This window comes from Amphibalanus amphitrite, unplaced genomic scaffold (genome assembly GCF_019059575.1).
Source record: "Amphibalanus amphitrite isolate SeventyFive unplaced genomic scaffold, NRLGWU_Aamphi_draft 000262F_arrow, whole genome shotgun sequence".
NCBI classification, from domain to species: domain Eukaryota; kingdom Metazoa; phylum Arthropoda; class Thecostraca; order Balanomorpha; family Balanidae; genus Amphibalanus; species Amphibalanus amphitrite.
In genome coordinates, this window is record NW_024881757.1 from 313,164 (window position 1) to 330,109 (window position 16,946).

At 45.2% G+C, this 16,946-nt stretch overlaps 1 protein-coding gene across 7 annotated transcripts in view; it reads right to left on the bottom strand.

Moving 5' to 3' along the window:
• Window positions 1–16,946, bottom strand: part of LOC122386775 (protein RRNAD1-like) — a 75,395-nt gene that overhangs the window by 42,476 nt on the left and 15,973 nt on the right. For 2 of the 7 annotated variants that reach the window (XM_043376330.1, XM_043376332.1), the window contains exons 2-3: window positions 1,588–1,709; window positions 585–709 (exon numbers count right to left, since the gene is read on the bottom strand). In XM_043376330.1, coding sequence (XP_043232265.1) covers window positions 585–709; window positions 1,588–1,701 — 239 coding nt within the window. In that variant the 5' untranslated portion in view covers window positions 1,702–1,709. Of the gene's footprint in view, window positions 1–584; window positions 710–1,587; window positions 1,710–2,406; window positions 2,744–4,718; window positions 4,858–9,002; window positions 9,099–16,124; window positions 16,618–16,946 lie in introns of those variants that run through there. The other 5 variants (XM_043376335.1, XM_043376331.1, XM_043376333.1 and 2 more) reach the window with 5 other exon arrangements.

The window sequence follows — 16,946 nt, forward strand, 5'->3', positions numbered from 1 at the left end:
AAGGGCGGCACAAGGCGCCGCCCACCGCGAGCAAGGATTACACGAGTGTTGCATGATACAGCTCTGATACATCAGTGTGAGCAGACACGATGTCTGTGACTATTTTTTAGGCCAGCGCACCTGGGAAAGAGGCCAGAATGACTCACAGGGTAAGAACAAACGACAGTCGCCGACCTGGTTCATCGGGGGACGATACGTCAACAGCTTGTTGACTAGAGGTTAAACAGATATAGGAAACAGAAAAACAAGGTACAATGTCAACGCAAAGTGACAGTTATGGTGGATGTCATTATGTAAGTCTCTGCAAGCAATGCTGAAGCCAGAGCTAAACAAAGACCCACAAATGCCTTCGTCTAGACATCGATAGATAAGTGAACCAAATAAAGGCCAACATGTATTGATAGCACTTTGTTGCATTGATGAAAACTGTTCGGCAGCACAACCCAACTGGCTACTAGCGCCTGATTTGTCTGAATAGCGCAGTTTCTTTTTTAATTCCTGTAACTGGATGACATCGTGCCGAGAAATGATGCTTTCTGGACGGACTGTTACCTCTTGTTATTTCAAAAAGTTGGCGTAGTTACCTATTGACATCACATCCGGGCTGGTCCAAGGTGATGAAAAATGACAGTGTCTCGGCCGACCACGAGTCCAGAATTGGCCGCCACTGCTCCGGAAGGCTGTTCCACAGATCTTCCACGAAAAAGTCCTGGCGGAAAGTAAACAAAGCATACGATATCACCGAGCAACGAAAGGACACTACAATACAACGCATCAATAAGCAATAAGCATCACCATTGCACTCCACTCCTAAATAAAAAACGACAGATTCTATCTGGATTGATGTGCTGACTGCTGAGAACATGTAGACAATTGATACAGTGAAGGCGCCAGGTTTAGTGTTGCCAGGCCATTCGCTTATGAGAGATAGGTAAACAAGAGAGCGTTTCGACATCTGCATAACCTTATCTAGCATGAGCTTACACAGGCTTTAATGACTCTTCAACGAAGTAGGTGCCCCGTAACCACTGTTACGTTTCCCTGAAGCCTGGGTGCCGCCCACCGCGCAATAAAGCCGGCGACGGTACATGCGTCAACACATCTCAAAGTGCCCGTGTGCTGAGGTGGGTGTAAGGGTGACCTATACGGCGCCGCTCATTACAGCCCTGCGGGCACCCCGCCCACCGCTCGGACGAGGTGATCACATCCTCAGTGTGGCCCGCAGACAGCCCCAGTCTTTCAGGGAGATTGTAACATCACTATCAAGTGACCCACGACCGGCTACGAACCGAAATACCGCTCTGTGGTATACCGCGTCGGTTAACCCCTTTATCTAATAAGCGTTTGAGAGTTAAAGAAAAACATGTCATTTAATTCGCATCTATAGTAAAGAGAACCCAGCAATGCCGTGGTTCATAGTGTTCTCCAAGTTGCTTCTGTCATGCAATTTAGCATTTGGGTTCGTCGCTTATTCTTATTTATTTATTAGGCGATTTAAGGAGAGCAAAAAAGTCTTTATGAGCAAGTAACAACTTATTCGGTGCGTTCATACGCATCCAGCACAAAGAAACAAGCGCGGGAGCTTACCAGAATAAACGCGTCGGTCAGGTGGGCGTACATCTGGAGGAAGCGGACCGCATCGTCTAGGAAACGCCGCCAGGCATCGGCGTCCGATCCGCTCTCCAGGCAGACAGCCGCCATCACCGGGCCTGCAATGGTTTTTGGCGATTGAACAGCGGAGCGCAGATGAAGGGTCAGACAAATTCAGTTCAGACATTTATCTGCTCTTAGGAGACAATAAAAAGTTTTTGCACATCAAACATGCTGTAGTTTCATTGACCTTGGGTTCTTCGAGTTGGGTCCTAAGTAAGATAGCTAGATCGAGGCACTACATCAGCTAGATCATTGCGGAAAAAGCAAGCCTGGTGCCAGCCGAGAACAATAATGGCATGCGATTTACTACCCCTTGTTAATCCGTGACCTCAAAGGTCGGGTTAATGACCTCAAATTCCACGTTTTCCACAAATACCTTCTGAAGAAATAGTCGCAGAGCCATAGTATGGTACTAAAATATTTGCCTGATCAGACATCGAATATCCTGTTTGTTTGTTTTGTTGTTTTTCGCATGTCTTCTAGTCTTTTTAATACGTTATAGACAGAAGTTTAATGAGAGTTGACACAATAAACAAGATGTGGCTGGTGATAACATCAGAACTGTCTGCCTGTTTTCTGTGGCAGCCGAGGGAACAGAGCAGGTGCCGTCGGGAACTAGGACACTAGGTTCGTTCTCATTGTAATCCATGTCGGCTTTCATGGCAGTCAAGGAAACACGAAGTAAATGTCTGAAATGTCAGCCCTAGACAGTAAAGAAAACACAAGGACGTTTAGTCCAGATTTGCAGATCACCATCAACATGCAGTGGTCTGGACTCTTGGAGGGCGTTCCTCTCGAATGTCCTATGCTCTGTCCGCTGGCTTCCTCATCTCGAACACGACATATTCGGCGATGACGTCTTTCTTCTGCGGTCGATGTGCCCGGCAAGTCATCTAGCATCCTATCATCCAAGTCATCGTCATCAAACTCATCAAGGAAAACTGCACTATCAGAAAGTCGGCGTTCTCTATGGTGAGCCCATGGAGCTCTGTAAGTCGACCTGTGGTCAGGAGACCCGGTCACCCGAGCGTCCAAAGAAGCCACCGGCGCTGTCGCCGCGTTCGCCGTTCAGGGGTTCGCGTCACCCGCCCGCCCGATGTATTTCGGACCGACCTGGTCAGTCCAGTCAATATTTGCACAGCGGACAATGATCGGTTCGACCGGGGGCGTAACGGCATTCAGAATACATCCGGCAGGCGGCACAGTTCCATCCTGGTCGTCAGGTCGGCCAGTGGCAGGACCCTGCAGCTCGTTACATGGACGTTTTGTGACCCGCGGTGGATTTCGAAATACGATGTAGGTGAATCTGCAGTGTTAGCACACAGTTCACACTGAATAAGGAGAGTTAAGCGTCGTGAGGAATATCATCATGATGATTATGAGCATATTTGATTGACCGAATCCTCAATATAATCTGAATAAAAATGACAAATTAGCAAAATTCGGATATATTCGATCACAGATCTTTGTCAACCCTTTTTGAATAATGAGAGATGAATAAGGAGATCTTTTGAATAAGGAGAGATGAATATTGAATAACAATAAATTGACATGGCAAATGACAACCAAAAAATAATTTGCAAGTGCCTGGGTTCTGATCCAGCGATCAATGTACCTGGCTTTCTTCTTCTCGAAGTTCGCTCTCTCGCTTCACATACGAGTCGTTCTATCTTTTGCCAGGCGCAGACCAAAGAAAGAATACACTACCATTTTGAATCAAGTTCTGGTTTCATATTTTCTTACATATCTGTATTTATTTGGATGATAATTGTGACAACGGTGATGCTACAAACTCTTATTTGAATTTATTCGAGAAAATGCGCTATGTTCGCATTTTGCATTTCAATATAATCCATGTCGTAGAGACTACACCATACGCGCTGGCATATTTGACAAGAATCAGACCGGGTAGGTATATTTGATAAGAATCAGATCGGCCTCTTCAGGCCCATTCGTGCCAACCACAAATCGTGTGGGTGGTGCTGCAACCACCGGCAAAGTTTGGTCAAACATAAACCCTCCGGAAATGACGTAAATAGTATTCATGATCCTTCCAATACCTACTGTTACGTAAAAAACGAATCCTGGAAATTAAACAAAACATTTTCCTCAAAGCCGTTCTTTATTTAATGTTTCCCATAGAAAGTAAATGTATTAGATCGCGTGCCATTCGAAAGCACACAAGCCGTGGGCCTAGAAATGGAACTGGTGAACCCCAGTATGTGCGGTAACTCTGAGTGAAGGGGTATTTAACCGCACCATGTGCGCGATGATCGCCCTAAACCGAGCTAATACCAGCGGTCATCCACAAGGGTGCCGGCAAAACTCGGTTCGTAACAGGATTCCCGAGAAAGTACCCAGCATATCGCAGCCAACTCGGCAAACCATTATTCGGAGTAGCGGCGGGCCGGCGCGGCGGTCAGTAGCGGCGGCCCGTCACCGCAGCGTACCGCGAAATGGGAAGCGTTAGGGCGGGTGTCGTCGTGTCAGGGCCGTGTCAGGGCCGTGTCAGGGCCAGTAGCGACGGCGAGTGCTGGCTGACACGAGGTGACACGCTGACCGCAGGCATATCTCTGAGCGTCGTTGCCCGAAGGAATATGCGGGACTGAGATCGGTGATCCTGTTCGGTATGGATGCAGAGCTGGGTCTGCCGAGCAATGAGGCATTGAAGAGTGGTCCTGTATGGCGTCTGTGAGGACCTGCTGTTAACCCAAATGAACAGCGCCGCCAGCATGATTCACTATATTTACGTCTCAGTTGATTATGAAACGACGCTGAAAATAGTAAAAAAAAAAGCAATGCAGCAAAGCTTACCTAGAACGAGCAGATTTCTTTTTTTTTTAATAAGCTGTTCGCATCTTTTGCAGACGTCAAAACCCAGCATATTTTGCGGACGTCAAAAGCCTATGAATATCTCGAGATATGATAAAGAAAGAGATCCGACTATGCGGTAAGACCGGACATTCGCCTCAAAATGAATGTAAAACCAAACTTTTCAGTGTAAGCACAATGTTCAACGCGACCATCGCCAAAGCAGGCTACAGGTTCTGGCCAAGATAGCTCACCTTTACCTCTATATGCAGACAGAAAGACGCCATTCCAACGGCCCTTCCTAGAATTCCGACAGCCTTGTAAAAGGACATGACATCTTGATTGCCACAAGCTCAAATATGAGCATGTTATACATGCATCATCCTAAGAAGGCTGCAATGATTAGGAAACTTTTTAGACGAAGCATAAAGCGGTACTGCCAAGTAAAAATTAGTCAAACAGGATGTCTCACAGAAATGAGCAATTACCAAAAAAAAAGCAAGAAACTTTCGATTTGAACTTCAAAAAGTCAGGAATCTCAGAATACCTCCAAATACCTCCACGGATAAAAGGCGGCGTTGAGCTTCATTATCTCGCCGACAGGTCAGAGAAACCATTGCTTTTTGCGCAATTTAGCACAAAATTAGTTTGTGGGCGTCACCACCAAGCGGGTTTCTATTCCGGTTGCTAGTTAACGAAATCAGCATTTCTATGTTTTCAACGTTTATTTTGTGAAGGGGACAATTGAAGAAAAAAAATGGGGAGAATTGAGACAGCGTGTCCTAGTCGTGGACAAGATCTCCCTCCGGCAAACACGTTCCCAAACCTTCAGCGATATCGAGTCGAGTGTAAAAACGATAATCGAAGTGATTTTCTTTTGTCAGTTCTAAAATCGCTTTTACTTCAAATTGCGCCATTGCATCTCAGCTTGAACAAATTTATAACGTTTCTTTTACAGTACCAGTTCTCCTCTACATTTTCCCCACTTGACAGGTCCTGGACTCCTGGACGTGACCTAGTTGATAGTTCACCCTGTCAGCTTTTCTAAAAATATAAATTAGATAAATGATTCTGCCAAATAATTGAGAAGAAATAAAACCTTTATTAGAAAATGCAGATCTGCACGAGCCTAGATTTCACTATTTTACCGATCCAGTACAAAGACGACGAGCGTTTCGTGTCAGGCACAAATGAAAATTATGATGTATCATTTAACACTGACCAGTGAATAGCACAGAACCTTTCTAGACAAAAAGAAATACTCAGGCTTGCAACCGCAACTTTGCAAACGGGTAAATAGACCGTGCTTGGTCGATGGGTGGCTATAAGCAGTAAGCACACAAAGTTCGTTTTTATCAATTGAAACATTGAAGTTTTCCTTGAAAAAAAGTTATTTCACACGCCTAAAAAAAATGGAACAGCAAACAGCGCCAATCGTGAAAAGAAGTAAAACCCAGTCCTTATAAAACAAGCCAATTATCAAGCTTCAACGACCACAATTCATACGACACAAAGATATAATAAAAAGAAATGCCAGTTGTATTTCGTATTTCACCCGAATTACGAAGATGTGAAAAAGAATACCTTTGATAAAAGGCTGGCAGCCCAGATAGAGTAAGTCAAAATCCTCTGACATGGATGATGAAATCAGCTGCCCAATAGCTCCAGCTCCGACAGTCGGCGAACACGTCAGCCGCACCCTGCATGGTGTGACAGTGATCGTTACCTTCCTCAACCCTTAACGGGCCCCAAGAGGCCCCGCGATAACACGACTTGAGTATGCAGTCAGGGATTATTCTCCTTAGCTGGCACATGCTGGTCAAAGGGGACAGGACGAGCACTGCACGATATGGTACAGTGAATTGCAAAAAGCATTTCCGCAGCTATAGGTTATTGCGCAGAATCTGTCTGGTTTAGGAAGCTCGATATCGGTAATTAAATGGTGTACCCCGTCATCGCACGCCCGGTTGAACAGTTGATAGGATGTGTGGATAAAGGCAGATTACATTAACATGCAATTGGAGAACTACGATTTTCGATTGTATGGACATATTGAGAGCAATTTGAGCCAAGTATAATGCCGTCTTTCTCAGTTAAACTCAAAAGCAAACTCCAAAAACGGTTAAAGGGCCCGCAGAATAGTTACTGAATATTATGTGTAAGGTTGTATCATCCACCAAACGCGGAAACGAATGGTGAAGCTTGCCAAAAACGGAGGAAAAAAGAAGTGTGGATTATCGTCCATTTTATTTGCAGTTCGAGAGTGAGATATGACCAGTTCCGCTAAAGATCGCCTTCAGTAGCCTCCTGGCTACCGGTTCATAACGACCTATCACGCTATCTGTTATATAACGGCCAAAGCTCGCCCGCCTCAGTGACTATAAGCTTAAGCTCGTGTCACGGTTTAGCAGATCTATATGACGTAAGTGTTCACCCCGTACAGTTGACATGGAATGAAGACTGCAGTGCTGTATCCGCGAGTCATCATCCTAAATTTGCAAAATACATATAGTATGCATGTTGCTATACGCAATTGGTTCGCCAATAGTCACCTATCACAGGTTGGTGTCCAATTTAAGCCCGAATAAGGCAATATTACGTGAAACTTAGTTTCTATGACAAAATAATCGTTAAAAACGATTTTGACCGATGCACATTTCTACAAAGCAGGTGATGCGCCACTTATAGAGCAAGTGCAATCGTATTGTCTAATCAACTTTTCTTTTTAGAGTGATATTCCATCGATAGTAGAGATGCCCTTTTTGAACCCGCGAACCCGCTTTCTGCGGGTTTTCAAAACCCGCAGGGTTTTTGGCGGGTTTGAGAAGCAAAACTTGTCGTGTGGCGGGTATTTGGCGGTCAGACTTAAGAACCTATAATTTTTTTTTTATTTTTTTTTTTTTAGATGCAAAACACAATGCCAAGTGCATTTGCTCAGGTTAACCCGCGCCCGGCTGGGGGTCCTGGATTTCCACGCCCTGCTGGGGGGGGGGGTGTTTGAACACCCCCCCCCCTTGTAACTCGGCTCCTGGGCCACGTAGCGATACGCGGAAGGCGGCGTTCGAAAGAGCGTCAAAAATAATGACGAAATCACTTCGGTCAATTTTTTGGTCAGGTCAAAGGTCAGGTCACCAGAGGTCATTGAAGGCAAAATTTCGCCGATTTCCAGGTCGAATATCGAAAATTTCCAAGAAGCCAACGCATAACTCGGGAACCAATAGAGCTACAGCGCCGCGGAAAAGCGCATTCGATAGCCCTATTAACGCCCTTTCTGAGTAATTCTCTCAGATTTGACCTAACGTCAACGGTTTTGCCTGCAGGGGGCAAAAACTGCAAAAATAGCCGATTTTTTCGGAAATAGTTTTTCGGCAATAACTTTTGACCCAAGCCTTGTACGAGCTTAATTTTACCAGCATCGTGTTCCTCTCGTCAAGACGCATCGAATGAACTATAACTTGACCTTGAAAGGTCAACTTGAAAATTTGACCTCAGGTCAAGGTCATGACCTGACCGGAAAGGGTCATGTTGCATATCAGTCGATCCGTATCGTCGAGCTGAACACATCTAAGGCGTTTTCATCGCTCTAGCATGCCTCTATCAAAAGTTATTTGCGAAAAACTGTTAGATACAATCCGTGACCTAAGATGACCTCAGGGCATAAACAAGGGTCACGGACACCATTTTCATGTTCAGTGTGTCTAAAACACTTGTAATTCAGTGTTTGGGAGTGTTTATAATGTCTTTCGTCCAAAAGAGGCGCATTTCAATTTTCTCCCATTGACTTATAATGGGGAGGTCGCAAAATTGACCTGACCTTAGGTCACCGATATCAAAATTCCGAGATATACATTTTATAGATACTGTTACTCTTATCAATCGCTGAAAGTTTCAAAGCGATCGGTCACTCGGTGTAGCTATGACAGACATTGAAACTTTTTATGAGGTGAGGTCACTTCAAGTGACCTGGTGACCTGACCTTGAATAACCTTGGTCTGAAATTTTCACAACATGTGTAGAATTGATGTATGATAAGGTATACCAAAAACGGCGGCGCTCCGCGCCGCCGTTTTTGAGATATTCGCGAAAAACCACAAGGGGGGGTGTTCAAACACCCCCCCCCCCCCAGCAGGGCGCGGGTTAACAATACAACATTCATCAAAACAACTTTTAAAACAGAACCAAATATAAAAATATATCAAGGAAGCACATTTCAAATGTAAAACTGAAAACAACCAGCAATAGCATCCACAGTCTGGCAATGACCAAACCAGGGTACAAGCAATAAACTACTAAGCATAAATAAATGCTGATGAAAGCATTCCATAAAACATAAAAGACCCTGAAAGCAAACTTATAGGAAGCTGAACTGAAGTCTATGTGCACTGTGCAGTGTGCACTAGATATACATTATGGAAGAACCCAGACTTAAATGAGATGTTGAAAATCAGAGCAAATGCCACATGTTACTTTATTTGCGTCTGGTCGGCATAAAAAAGAGCTATCAGCTAAACAAAATTTGATGCAAATTCATTGATTACCTATCCTACTCTATGTTCTGTTCCACCCTATATTACGAAAATAACACACCAATCACCCTTACAAAAAATCAAAATATAGACTGGCCGGCCCAAACATAACGCAATACAATACTGGCGCACTTCCGACATTCTGACAAGGATGGGCATTTGACTGCGTCAATTTTGGTCTCTGAGGTGAAGGAAAGCTGTCATTGATGACGCAATAATTTTCAATCAGTTTTTCTGTCTTGGTTTTTGAATGCCTCAAAATAGCAGTTATACATGTTACAAAACCACGTAGCTGGTCGCATTTATTTCTTTTGTCTTTTTACGTCCTTATCATTTGTATGCCGACAGATGACCAGCCGGAGAGCATTACCAAGACCATCTATAAAATCATTACATTTAATTTAGTATTTACTGTCTCTTTATTTCTAAACCGGTGATTAACCTCTAAGGTTAAGGTTAAGGTTAAGGTTAAGGTTGATGAGCTAGGTTAGACTTGGTCTATTTGGTGCTCATGTCCGGTAGGATGGTACATAGAAGGATCAACAGTAGACATATGTAGGATTGATGACTAGGAATGGCAGGTGGTAGCCCAGTGTCGGTCGAGTCTGTTCTTGAAGGCATTTGTAGAAGGCGCAGAAACAACATGATCAGGGAGCTCATTCCAGGGCGTAACGACTCTATTCGAGAAAAACTTGGCTCTGAAGTGATGGGCTCCTCTCTTTTTCTCCAGCTTCAAGTGGTGTCCCCTGGTCCTTGTGTTATCTTGTAGTTTGAACAACTTCGTGGGGTCAATATCTAACTTGTTGGTAAGAATCTTGTAGGTTTCAATCAGGTCACCACGAGCAGCCCTGTCCTTCATGCTCATCAGGTCCAGCTTCCTTAGCCTGTCCTCATAAGAAAGATTTCTGATTTCTCGAACGAGTTTGGTTGCTCTCCTCTGAATCTTCTCCAACTTCAGTATATCCTGGGCCATATGGGGTCCCACTGTTGGCAAACAGTAGTCCATGTGTGGTCGAACGTAAGTAGTGTAGAGAGCCTTGAAGTTTTCAGTGGTGAGACGACTGAAAGTCATCTTGAGTAGTCTCAGCGCTACCATGGCTTTCTTAGCTGCTGCGTCACAGTGAGCAGTGGCCTTCAGGTCCTTTGAAATGATGATACCAAGATCACGTTCAAGATCAGTCTTCTTTAGTATCGTGCTAGTCCCCTTATCATCAGTCATTTCATATTCAAAAGTGGCATCTGCATGACCACAGTGCATGATTTTGCATTTGTCGGTATTGAATTTAAGTAACCATTTTGAAGACCAGTCCATAAGCTTTTCTAGGTCTGATTGCAGAACCTCACAGTCATTGACAGATGAAATCCCACGAAATAACTTGGTGTCGTCAGCAAACAGTTTACATTCGCTTTGGATGAGTTCAGGTAGGTCATTGACGTATAGAATGAATAACAACGGTCCCAAGACCGACCCCTGGGGTACTCCGCTTGTAACCTTGATGATACTGGATGTACTCTGACCGACTGTCACCTGTTGGGATCTGTCCGTTAGAAAGCTCTGGATCCATTTAAGTATATTGCCTCTTATGCCGTAAGCCTCCAGTTTCTTGATGAGTCGCTTGTGGGGAACTTTGTCGAATGCCTTTTGGTAGTCGAGATAGATGATGTCAACATTTTGGCCTTCATCAAGCCACCTTGTCCAATCCTCGAGTGACTCTAATAGGTTCGTTTGACATGATCTACCTTTTGTGAAGCCGTGTTGATGTGTACTCAACAGATTGTTTCTTTTCAAGTGTGAGCATACTTCTTTCAGGATCAGTCTTTCAAGAACTTTACATAGTTGACAGGTCAGGCTTACTGGCCGATAGTTCTGCGGCTTCTTCTTGCTACCCTTTTTGAATATGGCAGTGATCCTTGCTCGTTTCCACATTAATGGGAGTATACCAAACTGTAGGGATCTGTTAAACAGCATGGTGACTGGTTTGGTAAGTTGGTCCACACATCTTTTCAAGATGATTGTCGGTATACCATCTGGACCTGCTGCCTTCCCTTCTTGGAGATTTAGCAGTTGGTTGTGCACCTCAATTTCTGTCAGCTGGATGCCTGTTAATGAAAGTTCATCACCAACACGGTCCTGAAACTCGGGTAACGGTCCTGTACCTTCGGTTGTAAACACTGATTGGAAGAACTTGTTCAGGGTATCAGCTGCCTGTTGGTCATCTTCGGTTATTTTTCCTTCATCAGTCTCTAAACCTTTTACTTCTGGTTTCACCTTGAGTTGATTTCGAATGTATGTATGGATTCGTTTCGGTTCTTTCTTGCCAAGTACTGCCAACTTATTTTCATACTGCTGTCTGGCGTTCTTGATGCTTTGCGCAGTCTTGTTTCTTTGCATGGCATAGATATGATAGGTCTCCTCTGTTCTGGACTGCTGGTAGGCCTTCCAAAGAGCATGTTTGAGTTTGACCTCTTTTAACAGTTTCTTTGTCCACCAGGGTGCTAGCTTGTGATTGCCATTGCGTCTCTTCCAAATGGGTACATGTTCATGAATAGCTTTCATCAAGACATTGTAAAAACCAGGGCCTCCTCTAACATACCCACTGGGTGGGCAAATGCCTACCCAGTCACCACAATTGCCCACCCAGTGGCGTCGATTTGCCCACCCAGAAGCAAATGCAAAAATAAAGGTCCGGCCAGACGTCCGGTAGGAACTACCACTTCGGTTTCCCGGGGAAAAAGACTTGCTAGCAGCCAGTGCCCCAGCCCCCAATCACTGCAGTGCAAGTTATTTTTTTTTTACAATGGATGCATCTGAATGCAGGGGCGGTAGCAGACTTGGCGTTTGGGGTGGGGGCAGCTTGGCAACTTTGCCAACCCTCGGAGGGGGGGGGGGGGCGGTGCTAGCTTACAGGGGCCCATGGCCATAGCGGCCTCAAAGGCCCGTATGGAACCCCAGAGGCCGATGTGGGCTCTCAGAGGCCAGTGCGTGACGCCTAAAGGTGTAAGCCATGGGTCCCCAACCACACAACAAAATAGGGCCATCAGAGACCTTATAGGCTGATTAGGGACTAAATAGGGCCTCAATTTGGAGCCATCAGAGGCAAATGTGGGCCTCAGATATCAGTGTGAGGCCCTTATAAGACTGACATTGGTCCTCAGAGACCGGCATCGATCCTTCAGAAGCCAGTACGGGGCCCTCAGAGGCACAAAAGGGTCAGTCTTGGATCTCAGAGGCAGAAAATGGGCCATCAGCAACCGGTGCGGGACCTTTAGAGGTCGGTTTGTGCCCTCAGAGGCCAGTTTAAGGCCCTCAGCGACCAGTACAGGGCCTGAAAATGGCAGTTTGAGGCCATCAGAGGCCGACTTAGGCTCTCAAAGGCTAATGCGGGTCCTTGAGGCAAGGATGGGACCCTCAGGGGTCAGTGTGGCACCCTAAAAGACAGGCTTGGGCTGGTGTTGGACCCCAGAGTCCAGAAAAGGCCAAGTTGAGCCCTCAGAGCCGATGCAGGTCCTTAACCCGGCAGTTGCTGGGGTATTTCGCCACCCACCGTTTGCTGGGGGGGGGGGGGGGCGTTAAACGCCCCCAGCCGATAACTCGAGAACCAATAGGCGCAGCGAAACGCACGAGGCGGCAAACGAAAGAACGCGACGAGACGCTTCAGATGAGTACTTTAAAGTTGAATTTTGAGGTCACAGGTCGGGTCAAGGTCAGGTCAAACACCTGAAATCGGACTTTCAGTAGCATGGACTTCAGGACTTTACAATGGGCGCCTCCCGTCATAAACTCTGTCAAAACGGTGCACAATCCATCATATAAGGCCTACAAGAGTGTCAGCTCCATGTAGGGGTCAGTCAAGCATAGGTCAGGGTCAAGGTCAGGTCAATATCCTCACATATCCTCACACATATCCTCGAAAATCAAAACTGATATTCGCAGCCTGTGACACATGTTTTATGGGTAATTTGGGGCGTAGAACACGATGGTGACATTCAATTTATCATATGTGTACGTGTTTGGGTCAAAAAGTTCAAATTAAGAAATACATGTATCATGGTCGTGAAGTAGTCATGAGAAATTGCCAAGATTCAGTTCAAGATTTTGGAAAATGGGGAACGATAATCAATAATCGAAGATTACCATTAAATTGTTCATGGTATTGGCAGTCTAATGCCGTTTACGGCATGTCTGTATGTCTATTCTGTGATTTTATATGATTTTTTGAACATATAACGTTTTTGGTCGAAAACCAAGAAATCATGACGTCACTGAAACCTCGATATCTCAAAAATTTTTCCGCCGATATTTTTGAAATATTGTCACAATAAACGTCAAACAATTCCCTAGAGGCACCCAAAATTTGGCGTGCCTGCGGCGCGCCGTTTTTTTTTTTTTTTTTGCTATGGCCCAGCGAAAAAAGTGGGGGCGTTTAACGCCCCCCAGCAACTCGGGGGGTAACCCTCGCCCGTATAGGGGGGAGTCGATCGGACCCCCCTCGATTTTTTGCGAATAACTCGCGACCTGTGACCTCTTTTCCGTGACCATGTTTGGCCGAAATCGCGATTCGGCGTATGTCGGCTCGCATTAGCCGCGCGTTTGCAAGCTTTTCGTGATTTCAAACGTTCAAACATGTGATTTGATGTTGCTCCCATACATAAGGGTGGGTGTCAAGGTCACCTAAAGGTCAGGTCACGTCATTGACCTTTGGTGACCTCGGGTGACCTCGGTTCACTTTTTCGAGTTTTTTCATGTTCTAGGCTAGTTTTTTAGCTGAATTCGAATTTAGCAACCATTTGAACATTTACGATGTAGTTTTGGTGCCTTCGGAACATGTTACGAAGCTGTCAGAGGCGGTTGACACGTAATACGAATACCCGTCACAACCCCTACCGGTTGACCTGACCTGACCTGACCCGACCTGGTCTAAATGGCATGCTTAAAACATCATCTCTGATCAAAACTAACACGATATTCGTGATCAGCACCCCGGAAAACCACATAGCAGCCACACTTTACGACTTTCTAACAAGTCCCGATTTTCCCGGTGTTCGGGTCATTGACCTGACCTGGAAGGTCACCCGATGACCTAGGACCTTAAAATTGGGTATCATCGGCTTCCTCTCGTAACGGGCAACACGCTCGTTTTTTCCGTGAAGCTTTAGCTTGATCAGGGGCCAAACGCGAGGGGGGGGGGGGTCGTGCCGCCGAAGGACGCAATGGCCTGTGCCGGCGAGGGTTAAAATTGGGTATCATCGGCTTCCTCTCGTCACGGGCAACACGCTTTTTTTTTCCGCGAAGCTCTAGCTCGATCAGGGGCGAAACGGCAAGGGAGGTCCAACGCCCCCCCCCCCCCTATAAGAGTACCTACGTTCGCGGCTGGAAAAACACCAATACAGGGGATGGCTGAAGCCCGGCATCGGGTCTTCAGAATCCAGTGCGGGGCCCTCAGAGGCTAAAATGGGCCTTTACAGGCCAGCATGGGGCCTCAGAGGTCAGTGTGGGACCCTCAAAGACCGGCATGGGCCAGCAGGGTAGCGCGCTACAAGGCCAAGGATGTATTACAAGTAGATTAAGGTCAATAAAAGCCGTATTTAGATCAAGAGGACGCGCCAAGAGTAAGCTGACCATGCCTCCTAAAAAGAGGCAGCGAGCCTCACCTACCTATTCGATTTCTGGTTCAAGGAGCGGAGCAATCATAGTAAGTTTAACTCTGCACTTTTGCAGTGTTCTTAAAATTTTAAATGTATGTAGACTAGAGATGTCAATCGGATACCAACTTTTTGGTGTACCGATACCAAACTGATACCAACTTGGTATTTGGTATTTTGATCCTAATGTTGTTGGTATTTTGTTGGTATTACGAATCCGGCTAATGTATAAGAGGATACGAATTCGGTAAAAAGTTGGTATTTCCCTCATGTTCCCAAGTTGGTTTGATTTCGGTATTTTTCATGGTTTTGGTTGGCATTTGGTTTGGTATCGGTATCCTGATTTTCCGTTATTGATATCACTAATGTAAACAATAGGCATACCTATAAGGTGAAATACACACGAAATACCATATCACACACGACAAACGTTAAACTATAAATGGCACAGTTGGTTGACTGTGAAAGTGACATAGGCTTAACCCCCCCCCCCCCAGTCGCAGGTGAAAATGGTTGCACCCCAAAACAAGTGACTGGATCTGCCCTTGGGCAGGGGAGCGGCGAAAAATTTTGCCCACCCAGTGAAAAATCCTTAGAGGAGGCCCTGGTAAAAACCACTCCACATGGCTTCCATGTCCATCTCTCCATATGCATTCCAGTTAACATTTTCCAGACTGTCTTTGATTCGATCGTATCTCCCTTTTTTAAAATTGTACCTGGCTATGTCTATCTTGTTGGTTCCAGAGACATCAAGCATTGGTCTAAATTGGTAACACCAGGTCAGGACCAGGTGGTCACTTTTGCCTAATGGCACCCTAGTTTCCACCTGATCTATACTGTATTCTTGATTGGTGAAGATAAGGTCCAGTTGTGACGGATTGCACCCTATCCTGAACCGTGTATCAAACTCGACACACTGAATCCAGTATAGGTCTTGGACTATCTCAAAAAAGGACACCTGACCGGAACCAGTCGGACCAGACACTCTTCCCCTCTTCCAGTCAATCTGGGGATAATTGAAGTCTCCCATCACCTGAATGTGCTTCACGTGGCTCGCTTGTGCCATCTTGAACAACTTGTTCAATTCAAGGTCATTGTCAGCTGTACTCGTTGGAGATCTATAACATACTCCTATTAAAATTGATTCAACATGTGATAATTTAATCACACACCATACTGATTCATCAAATGCTGAATCATTCAATACAGGACATTCCATTACCTGTAGATTGTCCTTGACGAACAACAACACGCCTCCACCTTTTTTGCCTTCAATCCTGTCATACCTCGCAGCAGGATGATATCCTTGTAACACAAACTGCTCCTTCATCCAAACCTCTGTGACACCTATAACATCTGGCCTCTCAGCATCAATACATGAACGAAACTCATCCAACTTGTTGCTTAGATTATTGGCATTTGTGTACCAGCATTTCAGTTTTCCTTTACATGACACTTCATCATCTAGGTTGATGGCATGATTGGATCTACCTCCACCTGGGGATGACCTTCCCCCGAAAGATAACATGACCCTCTCTTCCTTTCTCTTCCAACTCGTTCCTGAGCTTCTTTTGCTCTTCTCTTTCTTCTGGTGTCAAATCATGAGTCAAATAGACATTGGGGAATCCTCGTTCTTTCAGCTTTGTTCTTTGCTTGATAAGCATGTTGACTTGCTCTTTGTCTTTGACTGTGATTAACATCAACCTTGGTTTAGTCCTGCCATTTGACGATGATCCTTCTTGTTTCTTCCCCAGTCGTATCACATTTTCAATATCCACAGCCTCTTCACCAACCAGAGCCTTTACCACCTTTTTGAACACGTCCTTATCATGTTCGGCTCTGTCATGTGGATTGTCCGCCACACTCTCGTCGATGTTGTGCATCGACTCTAAATTGTAAAACTTTAGCTGTTGTGTAAAATAATTTAATCAGAATGGCACATGAATATGCATTATACAACAGTGTTTTCGCAACAAGTTCGACTAACTCAGTTGGGCAAACTAGGCGGCGGGAATCAAAATATGGAGGCATCAAAATATTGATTCTAGTGGGCGGAGCTTTGACCATATTTGGGCATACGTGCAGACCATCACAGAAACGTCAATTCTTCAGCAACCGGCTATAATTTCAAGATAGTTTCTTCACAAAATGAAGAGCAACGTTGAAGCTACCCGCCAGGCACGAAACAATAGCCCTAACCTCTTTGGTTAGTTTAGGAAAGCGTCTTGAAAATAATCAAGATATTGATTCATCACGGCGGCTTATCCCGGCGAGAATCAATGTTTTGATTCCGCAAACAGCTGGCTAATCATT